The sequence below is a fragment of the Haematobia irritans genome, chromosome 2 (assembly GCF_050003625.1).
Source record: "Haematobia irritans isolate KBUSLIRL chromosome 2, ASM5000362v1, whole genome shotgun sequence".
Lineage (NCBI taxonomy): Eukaryota > Metazoa > Arthropoda > Insecta > Diptera > Muscidae > Haematobia > Haematobia irritans.
In genome coordinates this window covers 186,880,800-186,899,229 of record NC_134398.1, presented here as the reverse complement: position 1 = coordinate 186,899,229, position 18,430 = coordinate 186,880,800, and the positions used below count along the sequence as shown (strand labels likewise).

At 25.4% G+C, this 18,430-nt stretch overlaps 1 protein-coding gene across 4 annotated transcripts in view; it reads right to left on the bottom strand.

Moving 5' to 3' along the window:
• Window positions 1-18,430, bottom strand: part of Cdc14 (cell division cycle protein 14) — a 193,370-nt gene that overhangs the window by 20,693 nt on the left and 154,247 nt on the right. For all 4 annotated transcript variants that reach the window (XM_075297033.1, XM_075297032.1, XM_075297035.1 and 1 more), the window contains 4 exons: window positions 8,292-8,557; window positions 7,684-8,215; window positions 7,161-7,299; window positions 6,223-7,095 (listed from right to left, as the gene is read on the bottom strand). In XM_075297033.1, the coding sequence (XP_075153148.1) occupies window positions 6,223-7,095; window positions 7,161-7,299; window positions 7,684-8,215; window positions 8,292-8,557 (1,810 nt within the window). The remainder of the gene's footprint in view (window positions 1-6,222; window positions 7,096-7,160; window positions 7,300-7,683; window positions 8,216-8,291; window positions 8,558-18,430) is intronic.

Here is an 18,430-nt window from a genome sequence, read left to right as displayed (position 1 = left end):
TCTATAAAAATAAAATTTTGACAAAATTTTCTATAAAAATAAAATTTTTACAAAATTTTCTATAAAAATAAAATTTTTACAAAATATTCTATAGAAATAAAACTTTGACAGAATTTTCTATAGAATAAAATTTTGACAGAATTTTCTATAGAATAAAATTTTGACAAAATTTTCTATAGAAATAAAATTTTGACAAGATTTTCTATAGAAATAAAATTTTGATAAAATTTTCTATACAAATAAGATTTTGACAACATTTTCTATAGAAATAAAATTTTGAAAAAATTTTCTATAGAAATAAAATTTTAACAAAATTTTCTGTAAAAATAAAATTTTGACAAAATATTCTATAGAAATAATACTTTGACAGAATTTTCTATAGAATAAAATTTTGACAAAATTTTCTATAGAAATAAAATTTTGACAAAATTTTCTATAGAAATAAGATTTTCAATATTGAATAAAATTTTGACAAAATTTTCTATAAAAATAAAATTTTGACAAAATTTTCTATAGAAATAAAATTTTGACAAGATTTTCTATAGAAATAAAATTTTGATAAAACTTTCTATAAAAATAAGATTTGACAACATTTTCTATAAAAATAAAATTTTGACAAAATTTTCTACAAAAATAAAATTTTGACAAAATTTTCTATAAAAATAAAATTTTGACAAAATTTCTATAGAAATAAAACTTTGACAGAATTTTCTATAGAAATAAAATTTTGACACAATTTTCTACAGAAATAAAATTTTGCCTAATTTTCTACAGAAATAAGATTTTGACAAAATTTTCTATAGAAATAAAATTTTGACAAAATTTTCTATAGAAATAAAATTTAGACAAAATTTTCTATAGAAATAAAATTTTGCAAAAATTTTCTATAGAAATAAAATTTTGCAAAAATTTTCTATAGAAATAAAATTTTGACAAAATTTTCTATAGAAATAAAATTTTGCAAAAATTTTCTATAGAAATAAAATTTTGCAAAAATTTTCTATAGAAATAAAATTTTGCAAAAATTTTCTATAGAAATAAAATTTTGACAAAATTTTCTATAAAAATAAAATTTTGAAAAAATTTTCTATAAAAATAAAATTTTGACAAAATTTTCTATAAAAATAACATTTTGACAAAATTTTCTATAAAAATAACATTTTAACAAAATTTTCTATAGAAATAAAATTTTGACAAGATTTTCTATAGAAATAAATGTTTGATAAAATTTTCTATAAAAATAAGGTTTTGACAACATTTTCTATAGAAATAAAATTTTGACACAATTTTCTGCAAAAATAAAATTTTGACAAAATATTCTATAGAAATAATACTTTGACAGAATTTTCTATAGAATAAAATTTTGACAAAATTTTCTATAGAAATAAAATTTGGACAAAATTTTCTATAGAAATAAGATTTTCAGTATTGAATAAAATTTTGACAAAATTGTCTATAAAAATAAAATTTTGACAAAATTTTCTATAGAAATAAAATTTTGACAAGATTTTCTATAGAAATAAAATTTTGATAAAACTTTCTATAAAAATAAGAGTTTGACAACATTTTCTATAAAAATAAAATTTTGACAAAATTTTCTATAAAAATAAAACTTTGACAGAATTTTCTATAGAAATAAAATTTTGACAAAATTTTCTATAAAAATAAAATTTTTACAAAATTTCTATAGAAATAAAACTTTGACAGAATTTTCTATAGAAATAAAATTTTGACAAAATTTTCTATAGAAATAAAATTTAGACAAAATTTTCTATAGAAATAAGATTTTGACAAAATTTTCTATAGAAATAAAATTTTGACAAACTTTTTTTACAGAAATAAAATTTGCAATAGAAAATAATTATTCAAGCTTGAGATCGTTTTTTGTGTGTATTTGTTTCTTTATTCTTCAATATTTCGCAATTCCATTGAATTGCTTCATCAGGAGGATCTACAATAAAAATGATTTGATAATTTTACTCATGCCATGTAAATTATTTATCAAAAAATTGTTTTTATAATTACAAGTAATTATAGTGGTTACTATTGATTTTAGTTTACAAAATGTTTTATTAAATAATTAAAGATTTTAACAAATGTATATCAACAAGTATCAGGAGAACAGGAAATACAAAAAGAATTTCATTATACACCTACGTATACAAAACTTTCAAATGGAAAACAACAACAACACATAAAGCTTACAACTAGAGTAGTATCACTTCGTTCGTCTGTTACTTTTATTGCACTGATTTCCCTGATTTCTCAAGCTTGTATAATTATTTTCTATTGAAATAAAATTTTGCAAAAATTTTCTATGGAAATAAATATTTGATAAAATTGTGGAAATAAAATGTTGACAAAATTTTTTATAGAAATATATGGAAATAAAACTTGGCATACATTTTCTATAAAAAAATAACATTTTGACAAAATTCTCTATAAAAATACAATTTTAACAAATTTTTAATAGAAATAAAATGTGAAAAAATTTTCTATAGAAATAAGATGTTGACAACATTTTCTATAGAAATAAAATTTGACAAACTTTTCTATCGAAATAAAATTTTGCAAAAATTTTCTATGGAAATAAAATTTTGATAAAATTGTCTATGGAAATAAAATTTTGACAAAATTGTCTATTACTTCAATATCTTCAAAATTTCAAATCCATTATCAAAGCCCATTATGAGTATCAACAGGAAGTAAGTTTCCTTTGTTGGAAAACAAAAACATTTAAAATTTGGTGTAAAACATTTAAAATTCGAAAAATTTTTATGGAAATAAAATTTCTATAGAAATAAAATTTTGACAAAATTTTTTATAGAAATGAAATTTTGACAAAATTGTCTATAACATAATATCTTCAAAATGTCAAATTCATTATCAAAGCCCATTATGAAGAAGAATATGTATTCTCTTTTTGTAGAAGAAGTAAGTTTCCCTTGTTGGGAAAAAAAACATTTAAAATTTGGTAAAACATTTAAAATTCGAAATATTTACAGTGCAAAGGATATTTATACAGCCAAAAAATTGTCGCTAATAAGAGATCTGCAGAGCAGTCCAAAAAACAATATCATAACTTGTCTGTGTAAATTCGCCGCAATTTGGATAGCGAAATCGAGCTATAGAATTATCACAAATTGAAGCTTCTGTTTATTTAAGAAAAAAAGAAGAAAGTGTGATACATAGTTGGGATGTCACCGTGGGCATTTCAACGTTGTCACAGTAAAAAAAATTAGCCAACAGGACGATCAAGAACTTAAATCGGGGATCAGATCAGAAATAAAAATTTGCAAAAATTTTCTATAGAAATAAAATTTTGACAAGCTCTTTATAGAAATAAAATTTTGCAAAAATTTTCTATAGAAATAAGATTTTGACAAAATTTTCTATAAAAATAAAATTTTGACAAAATTTTCTATAGAAATAAAATTTTGACAAGATTTTCTATAGAAATAAAATTTTGATAAAATTTTCTATAAAAAAGATTTTGACAAAATTTTCTACAGAAATAAAATTTTGACAAAATTTCCTATAGAAATAAAATTTTGCAAAAATTTTCCATAGAAATAATATTTTGGAAACATTTTCTATAGAAATAAAATTTTGACAAAATTTTCTATAAAATAAAATTTTGACAAAATGTTCTATAACAAGCATATACAGCAGTAATTTCGGCCGGGCCGAATCTTAAATACCCACCACCATGAACCAAATATTAGGGTTTCCTTTGAAATTGAAGGAGGGCTTGAGGACACTTCCCGAAGATAAATTTAAAAATTTCACTTATTAGGACTATATCAGATTCTGGATTTATAAGAACCATTTTTGTTTGAGTTTTAGAGGAATCATTAACATCTCTTGTAAGTGTGCAAGAAAATTATAAAATAACGTCTTGATTTGAAATCTTAAATCTGTAGATTTTCACCCGAGAAATAAAATCTGGAAATTTTACATTGAGTTTCAAGCTATTTTCATGATCAGTGCGCCTTCTATACCCACAAGAAGTGAAGTCTGTCTATATGGAGGCATTACCAAATGGACCGATAAAAACTTAATCCGATACACGTTTTTGTGAGCCTAAAATACCAGAATATTTACAATTTCAGGCAAATCGGATAAAAACTACGGTTTCTAGAAACCCAAGGAGTTAAATCGGGAGATCGTTCTTATGGGGGCTATACTAAAATATGGACCGATACTCACCGTTTGTGGCCCGAAAATACCTCTAGATTTCCAATTGCAGGCAAACTGGATAAAAACTTCGGATTCTAGAAGCCCAAGAAGTAAAATCGGTCTATATGGGGGCTATTTCAAACCATAGACCGATACTCACCATTTGTGGCACACCTCTTTATGATCCTAAAATACCTATAAATTTCCAATTTCAGGCAAATTGTATATAAACTACGGATTCTATAAACCCAAAATGTAAAATCGGGAGATCGGTCTATATGGGGGCTATACCAAAACATGGAACGATACACCGCATTTTTGGCACACCTTTTGATGGTCCTCAAGTACCTCTAGCTTTTCAATTTTTCAAATTGGATAAAAACTACGGTTTCTATAAGCCCAAGACCCCAAATCGGGAGGTCGGTTTATATGGGGACCATACTAAAACATGGACCGATGCTCACCATTTTTGCCACACCTCTTTACGGTTCTAAAGTACCTCTCGATTTCCAATTTCAGGTAAATTGGATAAAAACTGCGGTTTCTATAAGCCCAAGAAGTAAAATCGGGAGATTGGTCTATATGGGGGCTATACCAAAATATGGACCTATACTCACCATTTTTGGCACACCTCTTTATGGTCATAAAATACCTCTAGATTTAAAATTTCAGGCAAATTGGATAAAAACTACGATTGCTATAAGCCCAAGACCCCAAATCGGGAGTTCGGTTTATATGAGGACTATATCAAAACCTTGAACGATATAGCCCATCTTCGAATTTGACCTGCCTGCAGACAAAAGACGAGTTTGTGAAAAATTTCAGCACGATTGCTTCATTATTGAAGACTGTAGCGTGATTACAACAGACAGACAGACGGACAGACGGACGTCGTCATATCGTCTTAGAATTTCTCCCTGATCAAGAATATATATACTTTATATAGTCGGAAATCGATATTTCGATGTGTTACAAACGGAATGACAAACTTATTATACCCCTGTCACCATTCTATGGTGAGGGGTATAAAAATAAAATTTTGACAAAATTTTCTATAAAAAAAATTTGACAAAATATTCTATAGAAATAAAACTTTGACAGAATTTTCTATAGAATAAAATTTTGACAAAAACTTCTATAGAAATAAAATTTTGACAAAATTTTCTATAGAAATAAGATTTTCAATATAGAATAAAATTTTGACAAAATTTTCTATAGAAATAAAATTTTGACAAAATTTTCTATAGAAATACAATTTTTACAAAATTTTCTATAGAAATAAAATTTTGCAAAAAATTTCTATAGAAATAAAATTTTGATAAAATTTTCTATAGAAATAAAATTTTGACAACATTTTCTATAGAAATAAAATTTTGAAAAAAATTTCTATAGAAATAAAATTTTTACAAAATTTTCTATAGAAATAAGATTTTGACAAAATTTTCTATAAAAATAAAATTTTGACAAAATTTTCCATAGAAATACAATTTTTACAAGATTTTCTATAGAAATAAAATTTTGATAAAATTTTCAATAAAAATAAGATTTTGACAACATTTTCTATAGAAATAAAATTTTGAAAAAATTTTCTATAGAAATAAAATTTTGACAAAATTTTCTATAAAAATAAAATTTTGACAAATTTTTCTATAAAAATAAAATTTTGACAAAATTTTCTATAAAAATAAAATTTTGACAAAATATTCTTTAGAAATAAAATTTTGACAAAATTTTCTATAAAAATAAAATTTTGACAAAATAAGATTTTCAATATAGAATAAAATTTTGACAGAATTTTCTATAGAAATAAAATTTTGCAAAAATTTTCTATAGAAATAAAATTTTGACAAAATTTTCTATAGAAATAAAATTTTGCAAAAATTTTCTATAGAAATAAAATTTTGACAAAATTTTCTATAGAAATAAAATTTTGACAAAATTTTCCAAAAAACTTCTAACCTCAAAAATATTTACGTTATAGAATCCTAAACTAAACAAGAAGAAAAGGAGGACCATTCGTTATGCAAGAAAATGAAAACTTACACATTAGCACCGCCAGATCTTGAATTATGCTGACGTCGCATGGCCTTGATTTGATTCAATTTATCACCCTGTGTCTGAGCATTTTTCTTCTCAATGGCTGCCTGAGCCATTTTAACCGATGAGGCTATGGTTGGTCGTTGAAGTGCTGTAGTAGCTGGTTCATATGCTGAAGGTTTTTTCAATTTCTTTTCCGAATATAGTGGAGACCCCACACCGGTGGACATTGTATTGCCATTGTTGTTGCTGCCACCAATCATTGTCACTGTTTCATTATTATTTGTGGGTGGAGTTCTTCGCGCACTTAGTATTTCTGCAGCCAAGGGCGACATACCGAATCGAACAGCTGTTTGTGCAAGCACTGTTGCCGACGAGGTTTTATAATGGTCAGCCATCAATGTGGGTGATTTACGCCTTCGTGACAAAATAAATGTACTATTGATATTCGATGTCGTCGAATCCTCTTCGGTCTCTGTGACATCATTATCATTGTCACTGGCACTTGTGGGCGGTGTTATGGCACCGTCTTTACTCATCAATATTCTTGAGCGGGGAGTGGACGTTGTCGTCGTCGTCGTCGTTGCTAACGTGGTGGTTGTCGACATTGGCTTATTGCCATTTTCATAGGAATCCAATGAGTCCAATTGATTGGAATCACTTTGATCCTCATTCAAATGCATGGTATCGACTTTTTGTGATATTCCCTTGACACGGGTCATCAAGAGTTCAGTATTAGTCTCGTTAACAAGTAACTGGCCAGCAGTTAGAGGACAATTCTTATAGACCATGCTATAGATGCCATATTTATGAACAGGTGTCTGGGCACTAGTGCGCTTGCGCAAACGTTCACCCTCAGACCAAAGCCAAGATTGCTTACTGGAAAACAAAAAGAAAACATCCAATATAAGAATACAAATCAAATATTAGTTCCAGGTATTTACTCTTCCATCCATTGCTGTTGATGACCAATAACCGAACCTGGCCTACATAGACGTAACCAAGCTATAGCTTCCAGAGCCGAAAAATTGTAATGTTTCATGATATAGGCGCCAATCAAACTACCAGTGCGACCAAGACCAGCTAAAGTGAAAACAAAAAAAAAAAAATAATAATGAAAAAATAAAATTCACTGTCCTTGCACAGAAAAAAATTTCACAAAAAAAATCCAATTAAAGTCTTAATTGAGTCTTAAAAAACCAATTCTCTGTCTTTGCACAGAAAAAAAAATCACAAAAAAAAATTCCAATTAAAGTGTTAATTGAGCCTTAAAACATATTCAATTAAAAATTGATTCAACATTATTTTTTAATTGAAACAAAAATCAATCACAAAAATAGTATCAATTAATTTTTTAATTGACTTTCAATTAGTTTTTTCTGTGATTGAAGACATTTCAATTAAAAATTGGATCAATTAATTTCGTGATTGAATAGGATTTTTTTTTTGGGTATTTCAAGACCCTACCTTTACAATGCACTGCTATGGCACCCTTTGTAGTCTCACATATTTGCAAGAATTTCTTTAAAATCAAATCACTAGGTGTACTTCCATCTATGAAAAAGAGATCCTTATGATCGAAACCAGCATTTTCAAAACTTGATGCATGATACACCTTGGCATTCAAACGGATAATGGTGGTGACATTATTACTGCGAAAGTATTCAAAGTATGTCTCGGGCGAGTGACAGGGATATCCATTTGGTAGTGTTTTCGATTTCTGATGTGGCCCACAAAATGCTATGAATTTTTGTGGTACAATCCAATTGAAATCACCATTCTCTACACGTTCATAGTATTCATATTCCTCAGCATCGAAATCCTCAAAGTTGAAGAAACCAGCCTTCATGGCCTTCGAGACAGCATTTAGACAATCGATTAATGAAATTTTATAACCACTGGGCCCATATGAAGCATCACAGAAACGTGTATAGGCAGGTATATCACCCATAACCAGAGGCCTATAGGCCTCTTCAGGGGCTTTGTTTAAGTAGATAATCTGCAAGAACAAGAGTAAGTGGTTACCATTAGAAATTCCTATATTTTTTTTTGTGTCGATTTTTCTACATTCTCACCGAAAAGGCTCCAATTAAGTAGGCTGCATTAACCCTCTTCGCTGGATTCATGGACGTATAATGTATAATTTTCTTATTGGCCAAAGTTTTATTATTTAATTTGGCATTTAGCTTTTGACAATAACGATAGAGCATGCAAATATTGAGTGGACCAAAATCATTGTAGAAATTCTCATAGATGAAATCATCATCAATGGAAAAATAATGTGTAGTGGCTGTGTTTTTGGGTTTGATATTCTTTTTAAATGCCACAAAGTATAAACGATCTGAAAAGAGATGGTAAAAATAGTTATAAAAAAATTAATAATTTTTTTTTAAATATTAATAATATTAGCGATAAATAAATAAATCTTAATTTTCCATAGAAATAAAATTTTGGCAAAATTTTCTAAAAAAAAAATAAAAATTTGACAAATTTTCTATTAAAATAAAATTAAAATTTGCAAAAATTTTCTATAGAAATAAAATTTTAACAAAACTTTCTAAAGGAATAAAATTTCTATAGAAATAAAAATTTTGCAAAAATTGTCTATAGAAATAAAGTTTTGCAAAAATTGTCTATGGAAATAAAATTTTGACAAAATTTGCTATGGAAGGAAAGTTTTGCAAAAATTATCTATAGAAATAAAATTTTGACAAAATTTCTTATAGACATAAAATATTGACAAAATTTTCTATAAAAATATAATTTCGACAACTTTTTCTATAGAAATACAATTTTACAAAAATTTTCTATAGAAATAAAATTTTTCAAAAATTTTCTATAGAAATAAAATTTTGACACAATTTTCTATGGAAATAAAATTTTGGCAAAATTTTCTATGAAAATAAAATTTGGACAAAATTTTCTATAGAAATAAAATTTTGACAAAATATTCTTTAAATTTCTTCTTTAAACTGCACTCAAATCGATTATTTGAAATTGGCAAAGGAAACGAGAAATTTTTGTACAAAGATTTATTTCGGCAAAAGCCGACTATCATAAACCTTTTTTCGGAAGGTTCAAGTGTCGTTCACTTTGGGTTTGGTGAACTACCAGAATTTGTTCTGATAATTGGTTGATAGTTTTGCTGCAAGGAATGTGGTAATTCCGAAACGTGCGTCCATCCAACCATCTTGCAGTCTATAGGGCTTTGCCCAAATAAATTTGACATAAATACATTATTTTCCTTTGTTGGTTAAGTAGTTTAGTCAACGCAATGGTTTTTGAGCTGAGATCAAAACAACAAATATGAAATAAAATTTTGCAAACAGTTTCTATAGAAATTAAATTTTGCAAAAAAAAAAATTTATCGAAATTAAATTTTGCAAAAATTTTCTATAGAAATCAAATTTCGGTAATAATTTTCTATAGAAATACAATTTTTAAAAAATTTTCTATAGAAACAAAATATTAAAAATTTTTTTTTAGAAATAAAATGTAGACAAAGTTTTCTTTAGAAATTTTGACAAAATTTTCTATAGGAATAAAATTTGGACAAAATTTTCTATAGAAAAGAAATTTTTTTTTTTTGGAATCAAAAACAAAAACAAAAGAAATTTTGCAAAAATTTCGCTATAGAAAAGACATTTTGCAAAAATTTTCTATAGAAATAAAATTTTAACAAAACTTTCTAAAGGGATAAAATTTTGACCAAATTGTCCAAAAAAATAAAATTTCGACAAAACTGTCTATAGAAATACAATTTTGCAAAAATTGTCTATAGAAATAAAGTTTTGCGAAAATTGTCTATAGAAATAAAATTTTGACAAAATTTGCTAGGAAAGAAAATGTTGACAAAACTATCTATAGAAATAAAATTTTGACAAAATTTGCTAGGAAAGAAAATGTTGACAAAACTATCTATAGAAATAAAATTTTGACAATATTTTCTATAGAAATAAAATTTTGATAAAATTTCTTATAGAGATACAATTTTGACAATATTTTCTATAGAAATAAAATTTTGACAAAATTTCTTATAGAGAAATACAATTTTGACAAAATATTTTTTAAATTTCTTCTTTAAACTGCACTCAAATCGACTATTTGAAATTGGCAAAGGAAAAGAGACATTTTTGTGCAAAGATTTATTTCGGCAAAAGCCGACTATCATAAACCTTTTTTCGGAAGGTTCAAGTGTGGTTCACTTTGGGTTTGGTGAACTACCAGAATTTGTTCTGATAATTGGTTGATAGTTTTGCTGCAAGTAGAGGATGCTGATGAGGAATGTGGTAATTCCGAAACGTGTGTCCATCCAACAATCTTGCAGTCTTTAGGGCTTTGTCCAAATAAATTTGACATACATTCTTTTCCTTTGTTGGTTAAGTAGTTTAGTCAACGCAATGGTTTTTGAGCGGAGATAAAAACAACAAATATGAAATAAAATTTTCTGAAGAAATGAAATTTTGCAAACAATTTCTATAGAAATTAAATTTTGCAAAAAAAAATTCTATAGAAATTAAATTTTGCAAAAATTTTCCATAGAAATACAATTTTAAGAAAATTTTCTATAGAAATCAAATTTTGGTAATAATTTTCTGTAGAAATAAAATTTTTAAAAAATTTTCTAAAGAAACAAAATTTTTGTAATAATTTTTTGAAGAAATAAAATTTTGTTGGTGTTTTTCCTCTGTTGGTTAAGCTACACTTGTAGTTTAGTCAATGCATGGTTTTAAGATGAAATCAAAAACAAAAGAAATTTTGCAAAAATTTTCTATAAAAAAAGAAATTTTGCAAAAATTTTCTATAGAAATAAAATTTTGACAAAATTTGCTATGGAAGGAAAATTTTGACAAAATTATCTATAGAAATAAAATTTTGACAATATTTTCTATAGAAATAAACTTTTGACAAAATTTCTTATAGAAATAAAATTTTGACAAAATTTTCTATAAAAATAAAATTTCGACAAAAATTTCTTTATATTTCTACAATTTTGCAAAAATTTTCTATAGAAATAAAATTTTTCAAAAATTTTCTATAGAAATAAAATTTTGACAAAATTTTCTATGGAAATAAAATTTTGGCAACATTTTCTATAAAAAAATTGACGCAATTTTATATAGAAATAAAATTTAACAAAATTTTCTATAGAAATTAAAATTTAAAAAAAAATTTCTATAGAAATAAAATTAAAAAAAAAATTCTATAGAAATAACATTTTAACAAAATTTTCTTTAGAAATAAAATTTTGACAAAATTTTCTATAGAAATAAAATTTTAACAAAATTTTCTGTAGAAATAAAAAATTGACAAAATTTTAAGAAAATTTTCTATAGAAATCAAATTTTGCTAATAATTTTCTGTAGAAATACAATTTTTAAAAAATTTTCTAAACAAATAAAATTTTTGTAATAATTTTCTGAAGAAATAAAATTAAAAAAAAAAAATCTATATAACTAGTATTTAATAGATTTTCTATAGAAATAAAATGTAGACAAAATTTTCTTTAGAAATTTTGACAAAATTTTCTATAGGAATAAAATGTGTGTTTTGTTTTTTATTGTTGATTCGTACTTCAATCATATTTGTTGTTTGGACAAAATTTTCTATAGAAAAGAAATTTTGCAGAAATTTTTTTATAGAAATAAAATTTTGACAAAATTTTCTATAGAAATAAAATTCTGACAAAATTTTCTATAGAAATCAAATTATGACAAAATTTTCTATAGAAATAAAATTTTGACAAGATTTTCTATAGAAATAAAATTTTGACAAAATTTTCTATAGAAATATAATTTTGACAAAATTTCTACAGAAACAACATTTTGACAAAATTTTCTGCACAAACAAATTTTTAACAAAATTTTCTATACAAACAAAATTTTGCAGAAATTTTTTTTATAGAAATAAAATTTTGACAAAATTTTCTATAGAAATAAAATTTTGACAAAATTTTCTATAGAAATAAAAGTTCGAGAAAATTTTCTATAAAAATTAATTTTTGACAAAATTTTCTATAGAAATAGAATTTTTACAAGACTTTCTATAGAAATAAAATTTTGACAAAATTTTCTATAGAAAAAAAATTTTGACAAAATTTTCTATAGAAATAAAATTTTGACAAAATTTTCTATAGAAATAAAATTTTGACAAAATTTTCTATAGAAATAAAATTTTGACAAAATAAAATTTTGACATTTTCTATAGAAACAAAATTTTGACAAAATTTTCTATACAAACAAAATTTTGACAAAATTTTCTATACAAACAAAATTTTGACAAAATTTTCTATACAAACAAAATTTTGCAGAAATTTTTTTATAGAAATAAAATTTTGACAAAATTTTCTATAGAAATAAAAGTTCGAGAAAAGTTTCTATAGAAATAAAAGTTCGAGAAAATTTTCTATAAAAATTAATTTTTGACAAAATTTTCTATAGAAATAGAATTTTTACAAGACTTTCTATAGAAATAAAATTTTGACAAAATTTTCTATAGAAATAAAATTTTGACAAAATTTTCTATAGAAATAAAATTTTGACAAAATTTTCTATAGAAATAAAATTTTGACAAAATTTTCTATAGAAATAAAATTTTGACAAAATAAAATTTTGACATTTTCTATAGAAACAACATTTTGACAAAATTTTCTATACAAACAAAATTGTGACAAAATTTTCTATACAAACAAAATTTTGCAGAAATTTTTTTATAGAAATAAAATTTTGACAAATTTTTCTATAGAAATAAAATTTTCTATAGAAATAAAAGTTCGAGAAAAGTGTCTATAGAAATAAACGTTCGAGAAAATTTTCTATAAAAATAAATTTTTGACAAAATTTTCTATAGAAGTAGAATTTTTACAAGACTTTCTATAGAAATAAAATTTTGACAAAATTTTCTATAGAAATAAAATTTTGACAAATTTTCTATAGAAATAAAAGTTCGAGAAAATTTTCTATAGAAATAAAATTTTGGCAAAATTTTCTATAGAAACAAATTTGTCAAAGTTTTCGATAGAAATTAAATTTGGCAAGATTTTCGATAGAAATAAAATTTTGACAAAATTTTCTTATGGAAAAAATTTTGAATAAAATTTTCTTATCGAAAAAAATTTTGACAACATCTTTCTTATGGAAAAAATTTTTAATAAATTTTTTAATTTTTTTCGGAAACACAACACCATGAACTACATGCTCGAATGCATAGACGTGTATTGAATATTGACTTCAATTTAAAAATAAGGATTTCAGTTTTACATTTCAAACTACATAATAAATACGTTTTAGTTATAATACGTGTGCATTATAAAAGTGCACCTATATTTATCGTCAATTTTTCCTTGTATCGAATAGTTTTTTTGCTATAGTTGATGTACTATTACAACAACTCACACGCTTGGAAGAAACCTAATAACAACGTTGATGTAAAATCCATATACATATTTGCTTGTAGTACCATCTTCCACCTACTCAGGCATAAAGTACTCCTCTTGTTAAACGTGAACGTGAATCAAATAAAATTTATTGGAAACTACTATATGAAAATACATGTCCAAGAAAGTAGAATTGCCATTTTCGAATTTCGAAAATTTGAAAGTTGTGCTGGATTGTGCCAGGTTTGTGCCGATTTGTGCTGCAATTTGTTTTTTTTAAATTTTATCAAATAGCCGAGATATTTCGAAAAAAACTTTTTTCAACAAAATTTTTGCCAGAATCGCCATTTTCGAAATTCGACATTTTGACAGTTGTGCTGAGTTGTGCTAGCCGAGTACATTATTGTGCCGTTTAAATAAAAATTCTATCTCTTATAGTTTTCGAGAAATTCTAAAATTTCGAAAAATTTCCAGAATCGCCATTTTCGAATTTCGAAAATTTTAATATTGTATTAAACCGTTATCGACTTGTGCTAAGTTGTGCCGTTGAGATCACCTTTCTATCTCAAGCCGTTTCCGAGAAACAGCCAAATTAAATTTTTAAAAAATTTCAAAAATATGTGTTTGAAAAACGCCAAAATTTAAATTTTCGAATTTCAAAAAACTTAATGTTGTGCCAATTTGTGCTAGTTCAGTACTCATTTGTGCCGTTCGAATCAACTTTCTATCTCAAACCGTTTTGGAGATATTCGCAAAAACTTTTTTTTTAAAAATGCCAATTTATGATTGAAAATAGTCAAAATTTAAAATTTTCGAATTTCAAAAAACTGAACGTTGTGCCAATTTGTGCTAGGTTAGTACTCATTTGTGCCGTTTGAATCAACTTTCCATCTCAAACCGTTTTGGAGATATTCGCAAAAACTTTTTTTAAAAAATGCCAATTTATGATTGAAAATAGTCAAAATTTAAAATTTTCGAATTTCAAAAAACTGAACGTTGTGCTAATTTGTGCTAGGTTAGTACTCATTTGTGCCGTTTGAATCAACTTTCCATCTCAAACCGTTTTGGAGATATTCGCAAAAACTTTTTTTAAAAAATGCCAATTTATGATTGAAAATAGTCAAAATTTAAAATTTTCGAATTTCAAAAAACTGAACGTTGTGCCAATTTGTGCTAGGTTAGTACTCATTTGTGCCGTTTGAATCAACTTTCTATCTCAAACCGTTTTGGAGATATTCGCAAAAACTTTCAGTTTTTTGAAATTCGAAAATTTTAAATTTTGACTATTTTGGCATAAATTGGCATTTTTTAAAAAAAGTTTTTGCGAATATCTCCAAAACGGTTTGAGATAGAAAGTTGATTCAAACGGCACAAATGAGTACTAACCTAGCACAAATTGGCACAACGTTCAGTTTTTTGAAATTCGAAAATTTTAAATTTTGACTATTTTCAATCATAAATTGGCATTTTTTAAAAAAAGTTTTTGCGAATATCTCCAAAACGGTTTGAGATGGAAAGTTGATTCAAACGGCACAAATGAGTACTAACCTAGCACAAATTGGCACAACGTTCAGTTTTTTGAAATTCGAAAATTTTAAATTTTGACTATTTTGGCATAAATTGGCATTTTTTAAAAAAAGTTTTTGCGAATATCTCCAAAACGGTTTGAGATGGAAAGTTGATTCAAACGGCACAAATGAGTACTAACCTAGCACAAATTTGCACAACGTTCAGTTTTTTGAAATTCGAAATTTTTAAATTTTGACTATTTTGGCATAAATTGGCATTTTTTAAAAAAAGTTTTTGCGAATATCTCCAAAACGGTTTGAGATAGAAAGTTGATTCAAACGGCACAAATGAGTACTAACCTAGCACAAATTGGCACAACGTTCAGTTTTTTGAAATTCGAAAATTTTAAATTTTGACTATTTTCAATCATAAATTGGCATTTTTTAAAAAAAGTTTTTGCGAATATCTCCAAAACGGTTTGAGATGGAAAGTTGATTCAAACGGCACAAATGAGTACTAACCTAGCACAAATTGGCACAACGTTCAGTTTTTTGAAATTCGAAAATTTTAAATTTTGACTATTTTGGCATAAATTGGCATTTTTTAAAAAAAAGTTTTTGCGAATATCTCCAAAACGGTTTGAGATAGAAAGTTGATTCAAACGGCACAAATGAGTACTAACCTAGCACAAATTGGCACAACGTTCAGTTTTTTGAAATTCGAAAATTTTAAATTTTGACTATTTTCAATCATAAATTGGCATTTTTTAAAAAAAAGTTTTTGCGAATATCTCCAAAACGGTTTGAGATAGAAAGTTGATTCAAACGGCACAAATGAGTACTAACCTAGCACAAATTGGCACAACGTTCAGTTTTTTGAAATCCGAAAATTTTAAATTTTGACTATTTTCAATCATAAATTGGCATTTTTTAAAAAAAGTTTTTGCGAATATCTCCAAGACGGTTTGAGATGGAAAGTTGATTCAAACGGCACAAATGAGTACTAACCTAGCACAAATTGGCACAACGTTCAGTTTTTTGAAATTCGAAAATTTTAAATTTTGACTATTTTCAATCATAAATTGGCATTTTTTAAAAAAAGTTTTTGCGAATATCTCCAAAACGGTTTGAGATGGAAAGTTGATTCAAACGGCACAAATGAGTACTAACCTAGCACAAATTGGCACAACGTTCAGTTTTTTGAAATTCGAAAATTTTAAATTTTGACTATTTTGGCATAAATTGGCATTTTTTAAAAAAAGTTTTTGAGAATATCTCCAAAACGGTTTGAGATAGAAAGTTGATTCAAACGGCACAAATGAGTACTAACCTAGCACAAATTGGCACAACGTTCAGTTTTTTGAAATTCGAAAATTTTAAATTTTGACTATTTTCAATCATAAATTGGCATTTTTTAAAAAAAAGTTTTTGCGAATATCTCCAAAACGGTTTGAGATAGAAAGTTGATTCAAACGGCACAAATGAGTACTAACCTAGCACAAATTGGCACAACGTTCAGTTTTTTGAAATTCGAAAATTTTAAATTTTGACTATTTTCAATCATAAATTGGCATTTTTTAAAAAAAGTTTTTACGAATATCTCCAAAACGGTTTGAGATAGAAAGTTGATTCGAACGGCACAAATGAGTACTGAACTAGCACAAATTGGTACAACATTAAGTTTTTTGAAATTCGAAAATTTAAATTTTGGCGTTTTTCAAACACATATTTTTGAACTTTTTTAAAAATTTAATTTGGCTGTTTCTCGGAAACGGCTTGAGATAGAAAGGTGATCTCAACGGCACAACTTAGCACAAGTCGATAACGGTTTAATACAATATTAAAATTTTCGAAATTCGAAAATGGCGATTCTGGAAATTTTTCGAAATTTTAGAATTTCTCGAAAACTATAAGAGATAGAATTTTTATTTAAACGGCACAATAATGTACTCGGCTAGCACAACTCAGCACAACTGTCAAAATGTCGAATTTCGAAAATGGCGATTCTGGCAAAAATTTTGTTGAAAAAAGTTTTTTCGAAATATCTCGGCTATTTGATAAAATTTAAAAAAACAAATTGCAGCACAAATCGGCACAAACCTAGCACAATCCAGCACAACTTTCAAATTTTCGAAATTCGAAAATGGCAATTCTACTTTCTTGGACATTGAAAATACACATAAATTTTACACAACGATTGTATGGAAACAAAACGCGACATTGGCACTTGTATCAAAAACATGAGAGCGTCTGTAGAAGAAGGTGAAGGGAGAAAGGGAGGAGTAATTTTTGTATTCTATAAAAAAAAAATTTTTTATCGAAAGTATAAAAAGGTTATATTCGGTGGGTAAAAAGGGGTTGCGCCGATTGTGGAGAACGAAAAATGTATTATGAAAAGTTTTACAAGTTCGCAAAAAAAAGAAACAAAAAATTTACAAATGTAAAACTAAAAAATAATACGAAACTAACTTTGAATTTACAAGCCAATTTGTTTAAGAAAAAGTTTTAAGGAAACCACTAAATTAATTACCATCTTCCATAAAACTAATTGTCGGATAAAAATTCCAGAAAATAATATAAATTATTAAACAAACATTAAAAAAAATAGCAAAAATATTTGGTGTCAAATTCCTACATAATTTATGAAAAAAAAAGTTTATGAATAAAAAAAATCTCGACAATATTATATGAAGTTCGACATTAAAATACAATAGTTTTTTTGGCCGCTAAAAGTATGCTGCTTAAAAAACGACATCACTTTTCAGCAATGCGGCAATTCTGTATAAAAATTCTCCTTAATATATTTAATAGTTTTTTAATAAAAGTTTAAAAAATTTTATGTGTTACAAATAATTTGATAGAAAATAAAAAAATAAAATTAACAAAGACAAAGAATTTGGGATTAGCATACATTTTCGTGAAACAAAATATGTTGCATATAAAAAGGCTTATGTAAAAGCATGTAAAAAAAAGTTTTTTTTTTTAGATTTTTTGATTAATTTGCATATTAGGGAATTTAGACGTAAAAGAATTTAACCGTTTTCACAAGAGATAAGAGATAAGAAAAAAAATTTATTTATTATAAAAACAAAGATCTGCAAAAGCAAAAGTAAGAAATAAAGAGCATTTAATTTAAATTAAAAAAAGAAATTTAGGGAAACCATTAATACAATTACCATCTTCTACAAAACAAATTTTCGGCAGATTATTGCAACAATATATTGTTTAATTTAAAAATCATAAAATATAAATTTAGCAAATTTCAAATTTCTACAACATTTTTATATGAATGTCAAACTTTGACAATACTATATGAAATTGAGCCTTAAGA